This window comes from Balaenoptera musculus, chromosome 3 (genome assembly GCF_009873245.2).
Source record: "Balaenoptera musculus isolate JJ_BM4_2016_0621 chromosome 3, mBalMus1.pri.v3, whole genome shotgun sequence".
Lineage (NCBI taxonomy): Eukaryota > Metazoa > Chordata > Mammalia > Artiodactyla > Balaenopteridae > Balaenoptera > Balaenoptera musculus.
In genome coordinates, this window is record NC_045787.1 from 82,261,691 (window position 1) to 82,287,221 (window position 25,531).

Sequence of the window (25,531 nt, forward strand, 5' to 3'; positions counted from 1 at the left end):
TTAATCAGTTTAATCATAAGTCATTGTAGGAAACCACATAAAATCTCCTTGAAAGAAAATGAAATCAATAATTTGGTCATTATTTTCATTTGTTTTTTCCCCCACTAGAAAGTAATCTCTATAAGAGTGGAAACTTTATCTGTCTTGATTATCACCATTCCCAGCATTAAGATAGTCCTAGGCATTCAGTAGATATTTGTTACAGCAACAGTAAAAGCAAACATTTATTATGTGTCTGGCGTTGTTCTAAGGATATGAATTCATTTATTCCTTGTAACAAGCCTATGAGATAGGTGGTAGGATTATTTCCATTTTGCAGATGAGAAAATTGAGGCAAAGAGAGGCTAAGTACTTGCCCAGTTTCACAGGGCTAGTCGATGGTGGAGCCAGGAGTCCAGGCAGTTTTTCTTCAGTTTACAAGCTGTCATCCTCAATGTTATAATGGTTCTTTCTTGTTGATAAATGAATCGATAAGTGAATGGCCAATATATTTATTTGATTCTTTGATCAATTACAAATTTAAACTATCTTTTTGGGTTTTTTTCTTTTTTCAAATAAAAATGGAAAAGAATGGACTGCTCACTTGGTAAAAGCCAAATGAGTTTTATGGTCCTCTGTACTAGGCTGTACTTACTACATAATACTACTGCTCCTGGAATTAATATTTGTACAGGTGTAAACTATACATCATTCTTACTAAGAATTTATTTATAATGTGTAAACAGAATATTTGCTTCGTATTACAAATAAAATAGTAAATCTGGGTCTGCCACTTGAGTCTAGGAGGCAGAACCTTTATTACTCGTTTTTCAAACATTCTCTGCTCCCCATTTGGGCTCCCGTGCCCTGCACTTGGAATACACACTCTTCGTCTCTCACAGCGGAAACCCAACCACACTCAAGCTCTTGCTCAGAACCACCTCTTCCGCTGAAGACTGCTTTACCTTTCTCTTTTTTCTTACCCTCCTCTTGAAGATTGAAATGATCTTTCCCTCCTCAAAATTCCCTGAGTCCCTTTTATAGTACTCTCACAGGAATAATACATTCTAAACATACCTTATATTACTTGTGAGAAGATGAGGATCTCCCTTAATAGACTATATTCTCTTTTACTTTTATTCGTTTTATAAAAGTCCAAAATATATTATAATATTTTGTACAAAATATGAAATTAAGTATGTTTTTTTGAATTATCTCAAGGAAATCTATGTTGAATTTTTTTATCCTAAACAAGAATACTAAGGTTTGAATATTATATATATACACACATACATACACACACACATATATTCCTCAATTATCAGTCATTGTAAAATAAATGAAATGATTAGACATGATTTTTTTTCATATGATGATTTGTATTTTGTCTTTAGTTTACAAGGCATCAAGAAGCAAAAAGCATAATTAGCTTTCATTTCTATAAGACCTTTTTTGTTCTGTTCATGGCTACAAATAGCAACTTTGCTTTTACCCACAACTTCAGTTCCCTTTTCTTTTAGGGGGCGGTTCAGGGACATCAAAGGTAATAAAATCAATCAGAGGGATAAGTGGAATTTTTTTCAAAGACTAGTACTTAAGGGTGTGTTCCTGTTAGAGAATTTTAATACTAAATTTGTTTTCAAGTGTTTGTGTAATACCAAATCTCCCTGCCAACTAGAAGAAGGACTGTCCTTAAATCCTGTTCTGCATGAAATAATAAAATATAATCCCTTCTTCACATATATTTAAAGAAAAAGAAGAACTTCAGGGAATGTTAAGCATTGTCATTTTACAGGATTATATTTTGTTGTAAACAAAAGCAATAGCATAGCCTTCAGGCCAGTTGTTTCTCTTCCCCCGTAAGTTCTTTCCTTTACCCACAGGATTCAGACAAAGCTAAAGGCTTTTGTTCTGAAAGCTCACATAGCAAGCCAAAGAGAAAGTTCAAACAAATGTCATCAGTCTTTTAAAAATGTCATTGCTTGTGTAAATTAACTGTGGTCCTTGGTTGCTGGTGAGCCTCAAGCATCCTTGGATAGGTTGGATATTCAATCATGTTTTATTTATATTTGGTGTAAGGTATGTTTCTTCTAGAAAGCAATGACCATGAACTCTTCTGATTTAAAGTTTAGGTCATGCTTTTTTGTTTGTTTTAGCTTAGTTTTTGTTTGATTTTTTGTTTTGTTTTGTTTAGATTAGCTTCAGTATCTTGTGATTTCCAGAGGATGATTTAGAGGCTAACTTATTATTGTGGAGCACTTCTAAAGATCTTACTGATTTTTGCTTCTTACTGTTGTTCATCTGGCCAATGGATTTATTTGTGATTCACCAAATCATGTTTATAATTAGTGATTAAAATAGAACTTTAAGACATCTTTTCCTTTGAATGTATTTTTATATTGTGAATGATACATTTTAAAATAATACCTTGCTAAAATGTACATACTTGATACATAGTCTGAAATATATTCAAAACAAGAGTAAAGTCTAAACGCACATATTTTAAAATTTAGCCTAGTTGAGTCCTCTTGACAAAATGTTGAGATGTTGCATTAGTTCCGTATGGCCTGTCATTTATATTAATGTAAAGGTTTTGATCATATCCTTTGTATATAAAATTCATGTGGGAGCCAGCTGAGATTCTCCTTACTGCTTCTAATTGCATTGCATTGTAAGTCTCCAAACCTTATTCAGGAAAGAATATCTTTTGGGAGGCATGCCTTATAAGTAAGGAATTATTACTTTGTATATTAGATGCAGGATTTTTTAGTAGGTGCTTACATTTCATATATTGTGTTAGCTATAGATTTTTGATTTGTTTTAAAGTAATTCTGAGAACTTCAGCGATTACTTCTGTGGTGATCATTCTTGGCCGAGGGTATCTTTCTCCTTGGATCTATAGCTCTGTGATGCATATATGTAAACATGCCTTTGTTCTCAAAGTCTTTTTCTTTCTGATTACTGTTGTATCCAAGTGCTTTGTCTGTGCCTTAGTTTCTTTTTTTCCTTTTCTTGTGCCTTAGCCTATCATTTGTGTGAGTATCTTTGTTTACATTCAGCAGAGGTATTAAGTGCATTTTTGATAATAGAAGGGAGTGACATAGGAAGTAAGGAGAAGAAATCCCGAGCCTGGGGTGGATGTGAGGTAAAAAGGGGTAAAGAAGTAGGAGAGAAAAGGAGAGAGTGGGTGTGAGGGAGGAGGAAAGAGGAAAAGGCAGAACAGGGGCTATGGGGGTTTTTGAAATCTTGGGGGCTGGTCTTGGGGGAGGGAGATCAACAGACCAGCATTTTCACCAGGCTTGGGCTCAAGCTTGTGCAACTACTAATGTATTGAAGAACCTCAGCTGGGATTTGCTGAGCACAAACGCTGTAACGTGTTAGTCATCCATTATCTGCTTCTATTTTTGCAGGTTCTGAATGATGACTGACGCGGGTTTGTGTGATATCCCTCACAGTCCCTGTCATCCCCCAGTGATAAGGAACACTCACGTCTAGCCCCAGCACCAGGGCAGAAAGCAGCTCTGAAGGGAGGAGAGCTTCCGCTCGCGGACCCGACAAAAGTACCGCCTTCCCACGGGGTTCTGCCTGCGGCTCTTGATCCAGACACCTCGCAGCTCTCGCAGGCAGATGGTGTGTGGCCGCCGGCGGACGCCCGCCGCGCCCCGGCCATGAAGTAGCGGCTGCTGGCGGCGCCGCTGCCCGACCGCCGGCCCCAGCCCAGCGCTGCGCTGCCGGGTCCTCCCGGCGGGGCCGGAGCGGCGTGGCCATGGCTGGCTTTCGTCGCCTGCTAGTTCTCCTCCTTGTTTTTCAAAGCAGCTGTTTGGGTTTCAGAAGCCCACTTTCTGTCTTTAAGAGGTGGGTGTTTGTTTTTTGTTTTTAAACAGGCGAAATGTTGTTTGGATGGTTTCTGTGCATGCTGCTGAAAAATGTAATCACTTATGAACCGGAGTGTTGGAGAAATATACATGGTTGATTAACTTTGCTGAAATCACTTGGAATTTTAGCACAGTAACTTCTTGTAAAAGTCCCCCTTGCAGAAAAAGCCCACTGTTTTGTAGCCAAGCTGCACTGGCTTTCAAAACTCCACTTAGAAGTTGTGATCTCCAATACTAATCACTCCCTCTTGGGGAGATATTTCAGAAACTACGATATAGTCGTTTAGACTTGAATGCCTTCTTGTTTATAACAGCCCGAAGAATAAAATATAAAGGTAGGTAACTGGTGGGGAGAAGCAGATCATGGACTGTAATAGCTCCACGAGGAAACATTGAGCTGTATACACGCGCCTCATAATTACCGTGTTAAATATTTATGCACCTGTACATTTGTAATTCACATCACAGTCTTCCCCCCACCCCCATAAAACTCCACCTCCTAGCAATATTACTGTTGGTTTTTTGTTGCTGACTAGTAATACTGGACATTCATAAAATAGTCACTTACTGGCTTGTAGTTGATATTTCTGCCATTAGAGGATTGACAGGCCTGTGATAATTATAATTTATTTATGCTGTACTTTCATTAACTAGAAACAAATGTATATTTGACAAATTTTTATTGAATTAAGTTTTAAATGTAGGCTGCTAGGTTGCTTTGATTATATTTTGCTCTCAAGTTGGGTATATATTGCTCTTGAACTATACAATGCAGTTCTGAGAATATTATAGAATGTTATGTGGTTACTACATCTTTTCATTGGGTCTAAATCAACAATCTTTAAAGTCATAGAATTCCTTTTTTTTTCCCCTTTCTCACATCCAGGTAAGATACCATTATGTTCAAGGATATTGAAATTGCCTTCTTTTTTCAGGTTTAAAGAAACTACCAGATCATTTTCTAATGAATGTCTTGGTACCACCAGACCAGTAATTCCTGTTGATTCATCAGATTTTGCATTGGATATTCGCATGCCTGGGGTTACACCCAAACAGGTGAGAGGAATTCTGTATTTCATTATTCACATGTTCTGTATACAATCTATAATTAAAGCAAAGAAACTGCATTTACAGCAGTAGTAACGTGTTTGAAAAGTAGGCATTTGCTTTCAGGACTCCTCAAATAGGGCTAGAATAATTGAATATTATAAAGAGGAGTAAAATTTTTAAGGTAAATCTTTCAGTTAAATTTCTTTCTAAAAAGTTTCCCCATATTATTTGTGTTTTGAAATGTAACCTTGAAAATTTGTTTTGAAATTCTCAGTGGAGTAATAGCCTTCGTAATGCAGCATGTAAGTGTATATTAAAATATGAAAAATTATTCTAATAAAGGGAAATGATATTGAGCAGCTGCATCTAAGAGATTAGGTTGTTAAAATACCCTTCTATCGCAGCCACAAGTTGAGAAATAAAAGCATGTGTTTACTGCCAAGAATTCGAAAAATAAAACATTCCACACTTTTAAAAGTTTAAAAAAAACTGTTCATGCAGGTGGTTGATTGTGAGTTTTCTTTAGCGTGATTTGCTTGTCATAAGAGATATATTTTGAAGTAGTAGCAGAATTCATACCACCGTGACTTACACAGCATTTTGAGTAGAACTGGGTTGTTGCTAGGGCTTTCCCTATTTTAGGCATACACAAGAAGCTCAAACCCACTGCTGTCACATGAACAACGTGTTTCATTAAGCATAAAAAGGCCAGAATTAATTATGCTTTTCAGCCAGGCAGTGCAGGGATTTATGTGCGTCATTAAAAAAATAGTCTTCCTCTTCTGAAGGGCTGCAGAGACAGGGGAAGACCTGGGTGTTGTAGAGCTGCAGTGGCTGATGACTCATTGTTGCAGATAACAACATTCTATTTTTCTTTTCTTTCTTCTGTTTTAAAGTACTGAGAAAATAAAGGTATTCTGTGTATTGGGGAGAATTCTTTTGAAATTGACATTCGGAAGCTCTAAGAAAATACACGTGGTCTTTTTGAAGGACTAAGGATTGACAGGCATTTATTTGAATACAATACCCGCGTATGGTCTAAGTATCTATAAATAACTACTGTTGTCAAATTGGCCCTCACCTCCTCACCCCTGCCCATCCACAAATGACCAGGCAAATTACTTTTCTGTATGTTTAGTTATTAGTGTCCTGGCCTTTAATTTTATAAGGTCTTTATTTAGTACTTAGTAAAAAGAGATATAATGAGATTGGGAATAGGAGAGAACAATGATAGTTGCTCACTTATGAAATGTGATTCTTCTTTCTCTTCTCACTTTTAAAAGTGATTTTTCCTGTATATTTGTTTAAAGTGGCGTTATATTACTTTTTAAAAATGTTCATGGGACTTCCCTGGTGGTGCAGGGGGCCTGGGCTTGATCCCTGTTCAGGGAACTAGATCCCACATGCATGCCGCAACTAAGAGTTTGCATGCCACAACTAAGGAGCCCGCCTGTTGCAACTAGGACCCGGCACAACCAAATAAATAAATATTAAAAAAAAAAAATTCACTAATTAGTCTTTAAGCACTCTTTTCCTACAAGAATATCATTATTTTCTCAAATAATCATTTGTTGTAGTTTGTTATTACTGTGTTTCTTCTTATTATTTTACAGTAAAAACATTTAAATTATTATAATAATAATAGGTAACTGTGTTGGGGTGAACATTCTCAGAAAGAGTCCTAAAGGAATTGATTATAAAAGACTGAAAAGGAACTCTATTTTCATAAAGTAAAATGTGTTAACTCATTTTTTTATAATCTTATAATTAGCAAAATAACTCTGTGGAAAAAAGAACATATATTAATAAGTAAATTACAGCTTGTTATTTTGCACTAGCTGCGTTCAGCTTTGCCTCATGCAGTGGACATTTGCTGGTTGCCTTCCCAGAATACAGTTCCTCATTGCTGCTCCTCTGAAACCATGTGGTTCCTGGAGCTGTCTACCCAGGATCCAGAGGCAGAGTACATAGACCAGGATTAGCAAATCACTGCATTCCACTTCTCCTTCCACAGTGACTGGTTGAGAAGAAGGTGTGTGACCTAGACCAGTCCAATCAAATCTTTTGCTGGGAACGCATGTTTTTGTTGCATGTGAGCAAAGGGCATGTAGTTCTAGGGTCTGCTGAGTTCATGAGAGGAGCCATGTCTAGAACAAAACTAATACCATAGACAGCAATGCAGAAAGACTGAAAGAATAGAGGTTCTTGCTGACATTGCTACTTAGGCAGTTTTCCTTTATGTTAGCCTTTCTTGTTTCAACCAGATTAAGTTGGGTTTTCTCTGACTTGTAACTGAAACTGCCTAACTGGGTAAGTGATTCCCTTGTTCTGTCTGGTCAGCTCAGAACTGGTTGTTGAATGTTTCTTCCACTTTCCCTACCACTTTCTATTGACCACATGCCACGAGTATTTACTGACTTGATCCGGCTGACATACAGGTCATATACCTCATAAACCTTCATGAGAAGTGGTAATTATACTCCTGTTGAGTGTACCCAGGAAGAGATGGATACAGAAACCCCAGAAACCCTTTCCTCCTAAACTCTGTGTTCTTAGTGAGGAAGATCCAGAACTGTGATAGTGTGAATACTTTTGGTGAAGAAAGTATTCTTTTCTTAAAAAGCAGATGAAACTAAGTTTAATCAGATCCTTAAGAGGAAAGGAGCTAAGAAGGCAAGGAAAGAAAGAAAAAACAACTATTAGAGGACAGAAATAAACGATGGAAAGGAATAAGAACAGTTGGCCAAAAAACATGGAGAAAATGATAAAGAACAACCAAAAAAAAAAGGAAAAATAAATCAAGAATAACTATAATATGAAGACCAGAACATTTAAAAAATCATATAAGAAAAAATCATATAAGGAAAACATGGAAACAAGGAAGGGCCTTGAGAAGTTAAAATGTATTTTTTTTTAATGGCAGAAGATCAAGAATAGCAACAAAGGTTAAGGAAGGAAGGAACTGAGGACCCAGAACTTGAGTTGTTAATTGAGGCAGACCAAGTTGGTTAAAGAGATATATTCACTCAACAGATTTTTTTTTCATAAAGTAAATCTTAAGTTTTGGCAATAACGAATGATGCATCAATGAATCTGATTTAAGTGTTTTCCTTGGGGAACTTGAGATTGTTAGGTAGGCTTGGATAGCGAAACAAGCAGATGTAGTGTAGAGGTGGAAAGAACCTTAGCTATAATTCAGATAGTACAGCTAACTAATTTTGTTGATGGAATACAGATCTAGATTGGTGTCTTACCAAAGAATATCCAGTCATGTCAGACCTCTGAGATGCAGTCCATTCAGCCATACCATAGGCTTCAAAGCAGCCTTTTAAAAAATTGCTCCCATTAAACCAGCTTCGGAGAGCCTAGGGAAAGTAGTTTATTATCTATTGCAATGTCAATTTTATATTCAAAGTGAGCTCACTCTTTGTCTTCTGACTTGAAATTTTAAAAAATAATTTCCATCCTCTTTAATAAATTTCTTGTTAATCAGTGTTTTTCAGGCTTTGGGAAGATTAGGGAGAAGAGTAAGCAGCTTTTAAGTAGCCTAGAATAGAGGTAAAGTAAGTAGAATCTGGTGTCTGATGGCACTGGCTTCAAATCCAGAGCCTTGAAGTGGTGATATTTTGAGACTCTTTCTTTTAGTACTTTTTCTTCCTCATTTGATTTACTTTCTAACCAAGGGCCCCTGTGGGTTTTTGCTGTCACCAGCTCTCATATCAACAAACAAAATAATTTGATAAACTGCCAGCTCATGGTCATTGTAAGGTGCTGTCATCAATTTGATGTGTTAACTATCCCATGGGGGTTTGATTATAAAATAAAATAAATGAGACATAATTACAGTGATTTTACATAAAGTATATTGTCTCAATATCAGCCAAATCTAGTGGGCTAGAATGTAGGTTTTGGAACCAGGCTGACAGCATTTTTGTCCCAGCTCTTGTAGTGTCAACTCAGGAATTTTCTTAACTAGCTGGTCCTGCTCCTTTATCTGTAGACAGAATAACAATAGTATGTACCCAGGGTTATTCTGAGGACTGAGCAAGGTAATACCAGTGGCATTGTTCAGTTGCCCTGTATGTGCTAAGTTCTTATAAAATATGAATTCATTGTTATTTTGTGTGTTGAGGGAAATGTGAAAGAGCCTTAAGATGAGAAAGAAATTGCCAGCCCTTTACTTTCAGTAATTACTTCATGGAGAAGGTAAGACATCATAATAAGGAGAGGAAAGGTGGCCAATGTAGAAAAATAGGAAGTATGAACTGAGGTAAAAGAAGCCTGGGGAAAATAAGCAAGGAAGTAGTAAATCTTTCAGTGTGCTTATTCTTAAGTAATTTCCATTAAAAATAGCCCTTATGATCAGAGAATGAACACTGAGAATGGATATATGTTTTTCTCAAAGTTCTTATATATCTTTTATGCCTAGGAAAGAAGTTATCAAAAGGAATTTCATAAGTATGAAACCTTAATTTTTTTCTATATTTGTTTGAAATCAGCCTAGATTTCCTCACTTTGCTGAGGACTTTGTACATTGACCTTATTAAAAAATTACTCTTATCTAGTGCAAGCCCTTTCAAATCCTGTGTTTACATAGCATTTTATTTAATTGTTATTTGTGCCACATAGGTCCTCTGCAGTCTTGGTTTAAGGATTCACAAATGTAAACTAATTTGTAAAAAATATAATTTTACAAAAATTAAATATTTTCTCTTGAACCTAATAACTTGAAACCATGTAATAATTGAATTTCTTTCCATTAGAATGTGTTAGGCTGCCATTTTCCTCCCTTATTTTGGGAGCGATTTGAGAACTATGAAGGAATACACTGTTTCCTTTCTGAACCTCTTGCAAATTATGGTCTCATTCTTTATTTATCTTTTGAAGAGTCACAGATCATGCTTTAAAATCAGAAAGCGGTCTTCCTCTGTGTTCCTAAGCACAAATATCTATCACCAGGAGTGAAAGAAAATAGAACAATTCTGAGTTTAAAGATCAGACACCCCAGAGCAACAAGTTGAAAATCTTGAAATTAGAGCCTTAAGTTGTCACTTATTTTAAAATAATGGTGAAAGAATGTAGTCGTTGAAATAAAACCAGAATGAACAAAATACTCCCTACAAAATTTTCTCAAGAGCTTCCCACGATGTTTCCCTTTGCTTTTTTCTCCCCAATGAAGAACCATGAGAAAATGTTTACTAATATATTTTAACTTTTTCGTTTTCTAACAGAAGAAGGGAGAAAGTCTGCTTACCTCCACAAGGCATGTACAACCACATAATGAGAACCCAGCTTTCACAGGCTTTTCTTACTGCACTAGTTTAAGAAATCAGTTTTAAAATATCAAGCTATTATCATAACATCACTTATAAACAGCATTTCCTCAGGATATATGCTTATCAAAGAGGTAATACACAAGGTAAATGCAGAATTGTTGTGGTGCTTTCATTTTATGTTCAGAATGCTGATTAAACTTTTTCATGTAAAGTCACTTAGTTATACAGAAGTTTGCCTTATGGGTGATTTGGGGGATATTGTAACATGTTAAATATATATATATATTTTTTTTTTAAGAATCAATTTTATTTATTTATTTTTGGTTGCGTTGGGTCTTCGTTGCTGCACATGGGCTTTCTGTAGTTGCGGCGAGTGGGGGCTACTCTTTGCTGCGGTGTGTGGGCTTCTCACTGCGGTGGCCTCTTCTGTTGTGGAGCACAGGCTCCAGGCATGCAGGCCTCAGCAGTCACGGCACGCAGGCTCAGCAGTTGTGGCTCACGGGCTCTAGAGCACAGGCTCAGTAGTTGTGGCGCACAGGCTTAGTTGCTCTGCAGCATGTGGGATCTTCCTGGACCAGGGATCGAACCCTTGTCCCCTGCACTGGCAGGTGGACTCCCAACCACTGTGCCACCAGGGAAGTCCCAAATCTATATATTTTTAATTTAATCATTATGGGGAAAAAAAAACACGTGTCCCTAGTTAGTGCTTAAAATTCAGGACAAAATTAGAAAGGAGCCCAGAAAAGTGAGGCTTTACTGGAATAATTTTCAGTTCTTCGGGGTTTGTAATTTACTTGTCTCCTCTCTAGTTATTAGTATGTAATAATATTTGCATTTTTAAAAAATAAAAACTCTTTTTTCTTTTGGACACAAAAATTAAAGGAAGGGAGACACCCCACACTTCCATTTCTCCATTTCCCCTCACGGGCCAGCTTGACTTTCCGCTTAAGCCTCATTGCGCAAAAGGAGAAAATTAACCCCAGCCTTCTGGGCATCAGCCGCAGGTTATCTGTTATACTCATTGTAGAGAATGGATCTGAGCTCTTCCTAAAGCAGCTGGGTGATTGCTGGGAAATGCCAGGGGCTATCCCCACCTGACTCCAGAGCTTGAACTTGCAACCCCCGTGGATTCCCTGACCACCTCTGTGTGATTAGCAATCACGTTCCTTCTTACCTTCTCTAGTCCTCTGGCCTGTCTGCTCCTACACCTCTTCTGATTCAGTCTGTACACTTGAACAAACATGGCTAATGGGATTTGACTGCGAGAAGTTGTCTGGAAAATATTAAGAATTGTGAGGCCGAGAGTGTGAAAGACAGACGTGGTGGCTCCAGTAGCAAGTCCTGCACCAGTGCGTTTGTGTTGCAGGAAAAAATAGACTATGAGTGAAAACTGGTTCCATTAAGTCATTGTCTTAAAATGAACATGACTTACGGCTTTTAGTGTTTCTTTTTCCTCTGTTCTTAGTTTTTTCTCCCTTTATGAAAAAATAGAAAGAGCATGGTGATCTTGTTATTGAAGAAGGGAAATCAAGAAATATCCAAATTCTGGACTAGTATTTGCCTTTTATTTAGGAAGACTTAGGCAAAGTGTATAAAATTCCAAGATTGGGAAAAAGAGCAACAAAAGAGATTAAAATGCTATACCCTTTCCCTTCCCCAAACTGAGGACGTAATATTATCTATTTTACCAATGGAGAAGCTAATAGCAAAGAGAATTTTGTGATTATTAGAAAGCACGGTTACCAGGCACTTTTTTGTTTACTTAGCTGCGTCACATTAAATTGTTTTTTCCACTTTCTCTTTTGAACGTTCAGGATTGGTATCATTTAGGATGCTACATGTCAGATTCTTAAGTTGTATTTATTTGTATAATTCACCCCTTGTTTTAACAGCAAGGCTCAACTATACAAATAAATAGAATACAAAAATGTTATATGGATCTTGTAAATGGCAAATTAAAGTCTCATGTAGCTCATTGCTAATTGTTAAGTTTAAATTATGATGCTTCATCTTTTTTTTACTAAAACCTATTTAATGTCCACTTAGGGAACATATGGTTGAACTATTAACAATGTTTGCCACTGTGAGAATAATCTAAACATGTCATATATCTGAGTTCAGAGCTGCAAATATACATAGACCATTTTTTCCTTTCTTTATTAAAAATGAGAGATAGAAAGGAGACTTTTATTTTCAATTAATCTTTGATATTTTTGAATTAACACGATACCTGAAGAGGATATTAGAAAAAGTGACTACAGTATAAGAGAACCCCTTATGATCACCTGTTTTCTCAATAAGATTTAGAGTCCTTTTTGTTTTGTTTTTTTCTGGTAAATTTTTTAAAGGAGAAAACATTTATTCAGTGCTCATTATGTCACGCTACTGTATTAGGCACTTAACAAGCACTGGCTCATTAATTCTCATAAAAACTTTGTGTTCAAGGTACTGTCATTCCAATTTTTTTGTATGAGAAATTGAAACTAAGGGAGATTAAATAAGCTATAAATCCATAGCCCAATAGCCAGTAAATTGAAGAACAAGGATTTAAAAACAGATTTATTTGAATCTGAGATGCATGCTTATTTCATAATTCTGTGCTGACAGTCTATTAATGGCCTATGTGTTTCCCAGAAAATGTTACTATTATAGACATTTTTTTTATTACACATATATTGTAAAATAAAAGCTTCCTTTAGTTAAAAAGACAAAATATAATTTACTGGCTCCATCCTAAATTGTTCAATAACTTTTAAAAAATATTTTCTAATGTCTGTCCAGAAGGAAAGACTACTAATCTGAATTCTGATAAAATATTCCTGATCACCTGGCTGTTAAAAGACATATTGCAATCAACCTAATTCAGTTTATTTTAACACAATTTTGAATTATTCCAGTCTAAATCTAAGCCAGAGATTAGAAAGTTATTTCTTAAAGTGTCAGATAGTAAATATTTTTGGCTTGCCAGTCAGCCATAAGGTCCCAGTTGTAACTGCTGTAGTTAGAAAGCAGCCGTAGACAATATGGAAATGAATAGCTTGGCTATGTTCCAATAAAAAACTTTACTTACTAAAATGGGCAGCCACCCATGGGCTGTTGTTTCTTGATCCCTGATCGAAACCACTGCATATGCCATTTAGGCTAATAAATGGACTTAACCTTTGACATCTCATGAACTGTGTCTTCTGACTTATAGAACATAGAGAATAAAAATACCAATGTGTGGTTAATAGCACTATGGTCTTTGTTCCTTAGTTACCTATTCAGTTTTCATAAGTAAATGGTCATAAACAAGAGTTCTCATTTGAAATATTGTATTTCATACTTCTCCATCTCGGTAAATGACAATTCCTGTGTTATAGTTTCTCTAGGCCAAATAGACAGGCGTCTTTCTTGGCTCCTCTTTCTCACACCCCATAAACGATATGCCAGAAAATCTTATTGGTTCTACCTTCCAAATATATCCAGAATCCAGCCCTTTGTCACCACACCCATCTTTCCCACTCTGGCCCATGCACCATCCTCTTTCGTGGATTATTAACAATAGCTATCCCAACTGATCCGCCTTGCACTCTTATATCCCTAGAGTCTGTGCTCTATACTGTAGCCACAGGGATCCTGTTAAAACAGAAATCAGATCACATCACCCTTCTACGAATACCCTTTAAGAACTTTTCATACCCCTCAACGTTTAAAACCAAAGACTTTATAGCGACCTCCAAAGTTCTTCATTTTTCCTGCAATCTTTTTCTACTCCTTTGTCTCTCATCCCTTATTTCTGTTATAATTCATTATGGGGAAAAGACAAATCAGAACTCTAGTTCTGCAACTTGCTGGCTGCAAGATCTTAGGCAAGATATTTAACCCTTAATGAGCTTCAGTTTCCTCATCTGTAAAATGGGGATAATAATAGTTCTTACCTGATAGGATTGTAGTTAAGGGAATTAATATGTGTAAAGCCCAATACCACTCAGGAAATAATTAGTTATTATTATTTTTTCCCTAAAGTACATTACAATGGATGAGTTAAGGCATGTTATCAAGTAACTAATGCAAGGCACCAAGGTATTATAAATACCTTAGAATAGTTGAAATAAAGAATTAGAAAGGATCAAGTTGAGCATGAAGAGGGTGATTGCAACAATACTTTGGTCAGGACCACAATCATAATTTTCTAAAGCACATTATACAAGCAGATTAGACTCTGCATTTCTCTCTCTCTTCATTAGGAAAATCTGTGTGGAGGCAGTAGGATTTGAAGAATGTAGTTCCTGGATAGAGAGAGAGATTTGGAAACAAACATTTAGAATCCCTATAAAGGGGCTTCCCTGGTGGTCCAATGGTTAAGACTTCACCTTCCAAAGCAGGGGGTGTGGGTTTGATCCATGGTCAGGAGCTGAGATCCCACATGCCTCACAGCCAAAAAAACAAAACATAAAACAGAAGCAATATAGAATCCCTATAAAGGGCACCATTCTAGAAATAGTGCTATAAACAGATGACATAATCAGAGCCTCAACGTTTATCATTTTGTCTTTAAAAGAATCTAGTAGGTACAGTTTACTAAGAGAACAGTAATATACCTTTAGGCGCCAAAACCATCACTGTGAAACATGTAAAACAAAAATTCAGGGTGAAGTTGGTTATAATACAATTATAGAGGGATATTTGGTATATCAAATAGACTCCAAAAAGGAAATATGTAAAGAACTTGAATATTTCAGTCAACAGAATAATTTAATACTTTAAACATACAGTAAATGTAATTTAATAGATATGTAGACATAAAGTTTTACATTTTAGAAAGAGAATATACATTTTTGAATGTATATAAAATATTTTTTAAAAATCACATAGCTAGACATTAAGAAACTTCAGCTTACTACAATAATTAGAGTTTTATAGCTCTTACCCTCTGATGATAATCCAATAAAACTAGAAATAGACTATTAAGAGATGCCATGGAAAACTTTGCTACTTAGAAATTAAGGACCATTCTTCTATACAACCCATGAAACAAGGAGAAAAATAAAAACTGAAATTATAAATTTTCTAGAGAGTAACGGCAAGGCAAATACTTTATAACAAAACCCATGAGACCCAGCTAGAGCAGTACTCAGAGAAAAACTGATAGCCTTAAATTCTTTTATAATGAAAAAGTAGAATGAAAGTAAAATTATATAGATAATTCAACTTAAAAATGAGGAAGATAGCAATCAAATCAGTGAAAAGGAAGAATTAATAAAGATAAAAGCTGAAATTTATAAAATAGGTCAAATAATAATATAAATGAAATAAGAAATCATTTCTTTGAATATCCATTAAAATGCATAAGCTCATGGCAAGCCTAACTAAAGTTTAAAAAGTGCAAAAATTATACATTAGTATTAGGAAATGTAAAGAAAACATTTTAGATACCATTATGTGCACCTGTGTTGGTAAATTTTTTTTTAATAAATTTATTTATTTATTTATTCATTTTTGGCTGCATTGGGTCTTCGTTGCTGTGTGCAGGCTTTCTCTAGTTGTGGCGAGCAGGGGCTACTCTTCGTTGCGAGGCATGGGCATCTCATTGCGGTGGCTTCTCTTGTTGCGTAGCACAGGCTGTAGGCGTGCAGGCTTCAGTAGTTGTGGCTCGTGGGCTTAGTTGCTCCGCGGCATGTGGGATCTTCCCAGACCAGTGATCGAACCTGTGTCCCCTGCATTGGCAGGTGGATTCTTAACCGCTGCGCCACCAGGGAAGTCCCATCTGTTGGTAACTTTTATAATCTTGAGGAAATGGTGATTTTCTAGAAAACACTTAGCTATCCAAATTGACCTAAAAAGGTCTTTAAAAAACTGAACAGACCACTAACTATAGAAGAAACTAGAAAGGTAAAAAGGTTACATACACACACACACACACACACACACACACACACACACACAAACTTTTAAAGATAAGAGTTATTTAACTAAGAATAGACTGAGAATGAGTAAAAAAACATATATGACAGAAAAAAGGCTAATATGCCCAATATAAAAAGAGGTCGCACAGACTACTGAGAAGACAAGCAACCTAAAAGAAAAGCAAATGAAGGATATTAATGTTAAATTAACAGAATGGAAAAAAGTTCAACCCTGTTAATAATCATAAAAATTAAAACTAAAGAAAAAATAAGGTATATATATTTTTAACCCATTAACATGGCAAAAAAAATTAAAAAGAGCTATAATAGAGCTTTTAAGGATGAAAAGACATGGGCAGGCTCATGCATTGTTGGTGGAGGATGCATTGCCACAAGCTTTTTAATAAAGTTATCTGGAATTATCTTTTAAAGTAAAAATATTCATTTCTTTAAAATTGTGAGAGATCATTTTATAAAATATTATGCAATAAGTGAAAAACTAAGATAGGTCTGTGTACCTTGCCTTAGAAGTATTGTTGTGTATTAAGTGAGAGAAGCAAACGGCAGAGTCATGTGCAGAGTGTGACCCCATCTTAATAAAAATAAATAATAACAAAATTTCTATATATGTGTATCTGTTTGGATATACATTTTTGTACAAGCATGGAGGAAGTTGGAAAGAGGCACTTTAAGCTGTAAATGCTGGTTCCCTTGGAGAGGCAGCAATGAAGGAGGATGACAGCAGATTTTTAGTATATATCCAAGTTGTTTTATCATTTAAAAAAATCATCTATTATTTTATAATTGTTAAAAATTAACAAAGAAAGAAATAAACAATATCACTAACAAAAAGAATACCAACAAAAAGGATCTTCTACCTTCCTGATATAAACCCCTAATGTTCTAGAAATCTCTAGAGGGGTTTTCCACACAATGCCTCTAATTGATAAATTTTTAATACCTATTCCTCTGCTTTGCAACAGTGCTATTAAGAGAGCCTCATTAATGAAAGAATTTAGGAAATTTGGTACACGTTTAGAAACAAATAAAGCCAGATTTGTGTGGGGGGGGGGTCATTCTTCTATTATAGTTGGTCTGAAGATATTTGTGGAAGGCAACCATGCCTATCCTTCCACACTGGCAACAAAAGTCATTCTCTTTGCACTTATTAGCCACCAGAAAAGTCCTCTTTGTTTCACTTATTTCTGGATTTATGTAGTCTGAATTAATATTTCAATAACCCTATTTAAGAGGAGCATTTGGAGCCATTCTACATGAATGTTGCATTCTTTAAGCAACAGTGCAGAACACACTCTTTCCAGGCACCGATTGCCTTTCACAGATAATGTAATCTACTCAATCTTGTATAAAGGGACAAATCTGATGTACACACTAAAGGCATGGCTCTGTCTTAGCATGCAGAAGTCACCCCATCCAACAAACCTCAGAGCATTTTTGAAGAGGAAAGTATATAAATGTAGGGAGTACATTGCCGCTATACACCGTGTCATCCTCCCACCTCAGCTAATCCAGTATTAAATGAAAGCATTTACCGTGGCAACATCAATTTATAAAGGGCCAATGATGTTTCTGCGAGATTAGAATATTTCCTTTCATAGATCTCAGAGGTGCACACAGTTAACACTTTAACACCCTTATTTAGTAATTTTATATAAGACTGAAAAAGCTAACGCTTTATAATAGATTATTTTCAAATGTTTTAATTTGGAAATAGAATCCAAAACAGAACAACAAACTCTTAACAAAAGTGACATCAAATTAAATACAGGCAGAAGAATACCACTGAAATATTTCAGTCTTCACTATTTGTGGAAATAAAAAATTTTCATTTTGTGGTAAGCTGTACTGAACTATGGTTAAATCATTTGCTTCCAGCTGAGTGATCATTTTGCTATGAAGATGCAGATTCTCTGTTTACTATTTCTACAATTGATGTTTTTAGTTATAATATTTACCTTTCCTATTTTGGACATGTTAAAATATTAACTTCATCTCCTTAATGTATTTTTCATAAATGCTAAGGTAGTATTCACAGATATTTTACTGTTGTGGTTTCATCTACTTGCCTCAGACTTTGTATTTATTTATTTATTTATTTTTGGCTGCATTGGGTCTTCATTGCTGCGCGCGGGCTTTCTCTAGTTGTGGCGAGCGGGGGCTACTCTTCTTGGCAGTGCACGGGCATCTCATTGCAGTGGCTTCTCTTGTTGCGGAACACAGGCTGTAGGCGTGTGGGCTTCAGTAGTTGTGGCACATGGGCTCAGTAGTTGTGGCTTGCGGGCTCTAGAGCGCAGGCTCAATAGTTGTGGCGCACGAGCTTAGTTGCTCCATGGCATGTGGGATCTTTCCGGACCAGGGATCGAACCCGTGTCCCTTGCATTGGTAGGCAGATTCTTAACCATTGTGCCACCAGGGAAGACCCTTGCCTCAGACTTTGAAGGTAGACGCAGTAGATGTAAGAAAGAAGATAGATTGGTAGTCTGGGTAAATACAGGTATCAAAGAGGTGACTGTAGTGAGGTCAAACAAGTTTAAAAGTTAACAAATAGTCTCTGTATGGTTTTTCTGCAGTCATAACTACTCCATAATACAAAATGGAGAAAACTGTGCTCAGGGGTGAGGAAATTAAGTTCCTGCCCTGAATAGCTCAGAGTTGAGAGTAAAAAATTTATCTTGCTCAACGTGAATTCTTTGACTCTGCCAGAGGTATATACTGTTCAATCTTCTGCCTAGAGTTTATTTAATCAGCACAGTAAGCTTGGGTCTAGAAGCCCACAGCTCTTAGGCATAAGGGGACTTTAGTCCTTCAATCAATTGTGGCAGGAGTCATTTGAAATAAATAAGGTATTTCATACAGTTACTGCCCACAATATTCCCTTTTCACTTTGGTTTGTGATGACCTGAAAACCTTCTACAATAGCCAAAGAGATTTGAAGTGCCACTGAAGCAAATAAAAGCCAAATCTAGCATTCTTTTAATGCTTCCAAGTCTGCTGCTATTGGAAGACTCCAAGTTTATTGGAAGACTGGATGTCATTTATTTCCCCACATTCCTTCTTTCCACAACATGTATTCTCCAAGATAAAAAAATGTCAATTGTCCAAAAAAAGCTGACAAATATATGAGTCCAAGATCGTTTCCTTGCATTTTTAAAATAAAACCTCTAAAACCTATTTATGGTGGTTAAGAACTTTATAGAGAATAGAGATTTGCAAACCTGTGAATCACTATATTATGAAGGAGGACATTAATTAAATTAAGAGTGATCTTAAAAAAAAAAAAGAATGATCTCGAATCTTTATTGTAGTCAGTTCAGGAACTAATTGACCGAGAATGAATTTTTTCTTCTAAGTATATTCAAACCTACTAGTGAAATCCAAAAATAATATTGCATGTATATTAGTATTAGTACAGTTAATTCAGGGATATATAAAAATTTTATAGTGATTTTGCTCAAATATTGAAATGTAAACAAGGTTGAAATGATTTTTCCAACTCTTCATTTTCTAAATATCAGTCTGCCAGACCATTTTATAAAATGGTTTTAAACATAATAAAATGTTTTATAAAATAATCTTATGTCACCATTGTAACACCAGTGTACAGCAGTCACCATAACATACCTAACCTATTGTGTAATGCAGTGAATAAGATAGCCTTGTTAGCCAGCCATTATTTACAGTATTAGTTTTGTGGGCCTGGGGTGAAGCCTGAATTCCATCTGAGTATTAATCACTACAGGAACAAATCTCCATTTCATGCCTCTTCACCGAAACATCATCTCCACCTCTATCATTCTTGAGATACACTGTCAAGTTCCTTAAGAGGAAAGACTGGTCTGTTTTGTTCATTATTCTGTTCCCTGGGCCTGAAAACAGTGCTGTGTCCAATAAAGATTAATTGAATAAATTCTTTTTAGAAGGGACGGATATTATCTTCATATCAGGAATATTTCTGGGACTTCCCTGGTGGTGCAGTGGTTAAGACTCGCCCCTCCCAATGCAGGGAGCCTGGGTTTGATCCGTGGTCAGGGAACTAGATCCCACATGCATGCTGCAGCTAAGAGTTTGCATGCCGCAACTAAGGAGCCCACCTGCTGCAACTAAGACCCGGAGCAACTAACTAAATAAATAAATAAATATTTTTTTAAAAAATGAATGTTTCCTGCCCCTCCTCAATAGTCCCAAGCGTGCGCGCGCCCTCACACACACAATGCACACATATACACCAGTGACTGTAGTATTTTCATGTCTCCACATTGATCACAACTTAGGAGTCCCCTGCTGCCGTGCTCTTCATACAGAAGAAATATTCTGAAGTTCAATGTTTTTATTTTAACTGCTACCTAACTTTTTCCTCTTGCATGATATTTTCATTTCTATTGGCATAGTTAAGATATAATTTACTTAAAAATAAAAATTCACCAATTTTAAGTATACAATTTGATGAATGCTGGCAAATAATATGCAGTTGTGTAACTGCCACCAAGACATGATAAAGAACATTTCCATCACCCCAAAACGTTCCCTCGTGCCCCTTCATTCTCCCTACTCCCATGCTTTTCCCCATCCCCATCCCCATCCCTGTCCCTTATCCCCTGGCAACTGCTGGTCTTTCCATCACTAGTTTAGCCTTTTATAGATTTACATATAGATGTAATCGCAACAGTATATAGTCTTTGGTGTCTGGCTTCTTCCACTTAACATGATGCTTTTGAGATTCATCCATGACATTGTGTTTATCAGTAGTTTGTTCATTTTTATTGCGAGTCTTAGCTGTGGGAGAGTCTGGACTCTAAACTCAGGCAAGACTGGCTCCAGACCCTGTGCTTTTAAACCGTTATGTTATGCTGTTTTTCATTCCATATAATTTTCTTAATCATCTCTGATAATGCTGTTCTCCAACTCAAAAATCTTCAGCAACTCCTTATTCTGACCAAATACATTTCCTAGTCCATATTCTGGTTTTTAAATTCTCTGCCCTATGGTCCCCATCTATGCCACTTTACTTTTTATTCCCTGCATTGCTTTTTTCTGAATTCCCCATTTTCTACCACACTTTTAGCCTGTTTATTATTCCTACAGGTAGATACCTTTGAACCCCCTGATGTTATTCTTTCTGCTTATTATAATTTCTTTACCCTGCATCTTCACCTATTGAAATCATACCCCATTAAGTTACAGAATCTGTGTTCCTTTCCCCATGAACCTAACTGATTTCCTCAGAGTGATCTGATCTAGTGCCATAATAATTTACACCACTCTTATAAAGCTATTGTATTGTCACTTACAGTGATTCATTCTCATGTTTTAAATCTCTCCCGCTAAAGCGTCTCTGAAACCAATGGCTGCATCTTATTCATCTTTGTGCATATTTTTGTCAGTTTATGCTCATGCTGAGCAAACAGACATCATAATCTATATTTAAAAGAAGCCAGCTCATACCTGTCCTTCAGACAAGATATTGTTTTCACAATATTTTATATCATGTCTTGCACATGGAAGGTACCCAGTGAATATTTGTTGATTAATAGATCTTCCTGGAGTCTATGCCTAGCTATTTCTTCTGCTCTTGGGGACATGTAGGAAAGCAAGTTGGGTGATGACCCATGTGATATAATAAAGGTTGTCTGTCTAGTTAAGGCTATATTCCCAATTCCTTGCCTAATAAATATTTGTTAAGAATTGGTTGTGTTCTTTGGTCAAGGCACAGAGCACATTGGCATATACGGATTGATTATATAGCTCATCTCCTTGCTTAAAATGGTTGGAACCGCATTAGACTGTTTTACCTCCTTAATGGTCTGTATTCTAGGTATCTACAGTTCTTTTTATTTCTTCCTTTGAGATGTCTTCCAGATTTGTGCCTTTTCCGCTCTGTCCCAGTGACACTGGTTTTCTTCATTCCCTGTGCTGCCTCTTCTTCCTGTCTGGAGTCTTTGCCCTTGCCTGTCCTTGCTGTGCTTGCTCTTCCCTCCCTGTTTGCCCTGGGTAATGCCTTCCAGCTTTCAAATGTCAACCTAAGCATCATTCTCTCAGAGAACCTATTCCTGACCATCTCGCATTCCCCCATCTTTCCTACTCCACTCCCCACTCCCACCTTTCAGAGAGCTGTCATAGCTCTCATAGCACCTCGCCTCTTTTCCAGAATATCCTTCACAACTGCAATTTTACATTTGCTTATGTCATTACTCCATTCATACCTTTATTTCCTCATCAGACTGCAGACTGTGTGAGAGCAGGAAACACATCTGTCTTTGCTCACCATTGTGTCCTCCCTGTCTAGTCCAGGGTCAGCTAATAGTGGACTCAGTATACATTTGTGGGATAGATAGACTATGGGACATATGGCTGGGTAAATGTGTGGATTTCCACTGCTACTCTCCTGTTATAGACTTAACCCAATTTGATAGCAGCATCTTCTGGTTTGGTTCCAGACTCCACTGCCTTCCCCCTCCCATTGTATCCTCATTGCTCATCCTCAGTTCCATCAAAGTGTTCTTCCTAAAAGACTGCACTCATAGTTTCATGTGCCACATCTCACTCACTCACAGTGACCAACATCACATATAAACAGATCAAATCTAAATACCCCTCATCACCCAAGCTCTTTTATTATCTGGCTTAATTCAAATTTATCCAACTTCCTTTCTTAGAACTCCCTAAAATGTTACCTTTGTGCCTGTTTGTCCATTCACCTCCTTATCTCTGCTTCCACCACACTTACTCCCATTTCTGGGTTTTGTTCAGACTAATTTTTCAGCTCAGGTCTTATTACCTTTGTTTGTCTGAAGTCTTCCCCTTTGTAGAGACTCAGCTTCTCTGTTCAGGGCCTCTCAGATGCTAAGAGAAGCCTCGGTCACTTCCTTTTGTTTTTGAGCTTCCATTTGATCATTGTTTTTAAATATTAAGAAATGCCAAAGCAGGAATATAAAAGCAGGTATGGATACTACATGCTGGCTGTCCTCCGTTGGCCTCTCCTGATGTACTTTCCACTCCGGCCTACTCCAGGCTCCAGGAGACTGACCTTTATGGGTGCCATCAATAGGCTCCCTTGCTCTCTGGCTTCCAGTTGACTTTAGTCAGTTAGAGGAACTGGCAGATGGCTGGAAAGCAGCAGCATGAGATCAGGTTATTTATTTCCTTGGTTTTTTCTCTGTTGAGCAACAGGTTGACAGTGATTTGGGTTCTCTCCCTATGTCATAGCTCCTGTCATCTATGGCTGTAACAGTTTCTGGGTTTGATAACTCTTTCTCTTATTGACTCATGTATCTTTGAGTGGTAACAGCTTGCTACTTTATGAATCCCTAGGGTGTTTCAACATCCCTTACATGCTTCTCTTAACCTAGCCAACAGCTATGTCCTTGGTTCTTTGGTTAAATGCTCCTCAATTGCCGCCTTTGTTTGTACCTTCTGTTTCCTAAGGGAATCTTGACATATTTTAAATATTAAACACAGCAAATTCATGCTTACGTTTTAGAAATGATGCAGTGCCATATATATTGTCATTCACCATAAAATTACAGGATTTGTAAAATATTTTAAGTCTGTGCATTACAAGTGGTAAAATCTGGACACAAGTTAAAAGTTGTAAGATAAGTGTCATCTTTTTTCAATCCTGTCTGTTTTTCTCACTTTCTGCTTAAACTTGTTAGGAGAAAAGACGCTCTGAATATTAGGCCCAGCCAAGTGGCCCTCTTCCCCTGAATCCTGACAGGTCCTATCTGGAACCAGGTCATCCCTTTGGATCTCTCCCTTCTCTGAACTCCTATCACTCTCCCAGCCCTTAACACAAAGCTTAACATTTCACTATTTCCTAATGGTAGGTAGGCTTTGTTTCCATTATTAGATTCTAAAGTTTCTGAAGGAAGATTACTTTTCCTATCTAATTTTACGTCCCAGGAGCAAAATATATATAGAATCAATGTATATTTGTTGTTCAGTTTGTTGGCTGTTACATTAATTGGTTGGTAGGTTGGTATCAAAGATTCTTGGGAACAAACTGTATTTTTTTAGTTTTAAACATTTTAATGGAAGACTTCTAATATACACAAAATTGAAGAGCTTGTATAATGAGCCCCCATGTACCCATCAATGATTATCAACATTCATGTTTTGTCTATATTCCTCTACTTGATTCCTCCCCAACACACGCACACTGAATTATTTTGAGGTGTCTACCAGACATCATTTCATTTCATTTCATAGTACTTTGTTATATATTTTCAAAAGGTAAGTACTTTATTTTTAAATATAACCACAATCACCATTATTACCATTATATCATCAAATATCTAGTCAGTGTCAAATTTCTCTGATTGTTATATTTTAAAATGTTGGTTCATTTGCATCAGGATCCAAATGTAGTCCACATGGTAAATCTTACTGATACGTCTCTTTTAAGAATCTTGATCCCTAACACCATACACAAAAATAAACTCAAAATGGATTAGAGAACTAAATGTAAGACTGGACACTACAAAACTCTTAGAGGAAAACATAGGAAGAACACTCTTTGACATAAATCACAGCAAGATCTTTTTTGATCCACCTCCTAGAGTAATGGAAATAAAAACAAAAATAAACAAATGAGACCTAATGAAACTTAAAACCTTTTGCGAAGCAAAGGAAACTACAAACAAGATGAAAAGACAGCCCTCAGAATGGGAGAAAATATTTGCAAACGAATCAACGGACAAAGGATTAATCTCCAAAATATATAAACAGCTCATACAGCTCAATATTAAACAAACAAACAACCCAATCCAAAAATGAGCAGAAGACCTAAATAGACATTTCTCCAAAGAAGACATACAGATGGCCAAGAAGCACATGAAAAGCTGCTCAACATCACTAATTATTAGAGAAATGCAAATCAAAACTACAATGAGGTATCACCTCACACCAGTTAGAATGGGCATCATCAGAAAATGTACAAACAACAAATGCTGGAGAGGGTGTGGAGCAAAGGGAACCCTCTTGCACTGTTGGTGGGAATGTAAATTGATACAGCCACTATGGAGAACAGTATGGAGGTTCCTTAAAAAACTAAAAATAGAATTACCATATGACCCAGCAATCCCACTACTGGGCATATACCCAGAGAAAACCATAATTCAGAAAGACACATACACCCCAATGTTCATTGCAACTCTATTTACAATAGCCAGGTCATGGAAGCAACCTAAATGCCCATCGAGAGACGAATGGATAAAGAAGAAGTGGTACATATATACAATGGAATATTACTCAGCCATAAAAAGGAACGAAATTGGGTCATTTATAGAGACATGGATGGATCTAGAGACTGTCATACAGAGTGAAGTAAGTCAGAAAGAGAAAAATAAATATCGTATATTAACGCATATATGTGGAACTTAGAAAAATGGTACAGATGAACCGGTTTACAGGGCAGAAATAGAGACACAGATGTAGAGAACAAACG

The 25,531-nt window shown here is 36.6% G+C and overlaps 1 protein-coding gene across 9 annotated transcripts in view; it reads left to right on the forward strand.

The window, feature by feature from the left end:
* Positions 1-25,531, forward strand: part of PAM (peptidylglycine alpha-amidating monooxygenase) — a 281,560-nt gene that overhangs the window by 125,697 nt on the left and 130,332 nt on the right. For all 9 annotated transcript variants that reach the window (XM_036849091.1, XM_036849095.1, XM_036849092.1 and 6 more), the window contains 2 exons: positions 3,390-3,834; positions 4,790-4,910. In XM_036849091.1, the coding sequence (XP_036704986.1) occupies positions 3,746-3,834; positions 4,790-4,910 (210 nt within the window). In that variant the 5' untranslated portion in view covers positions 3,390-3,745. The remainder of the gene's footprint in view (positions 1-3,389; positions 3,835-4,789; positions 4,911-25,531) is intronic.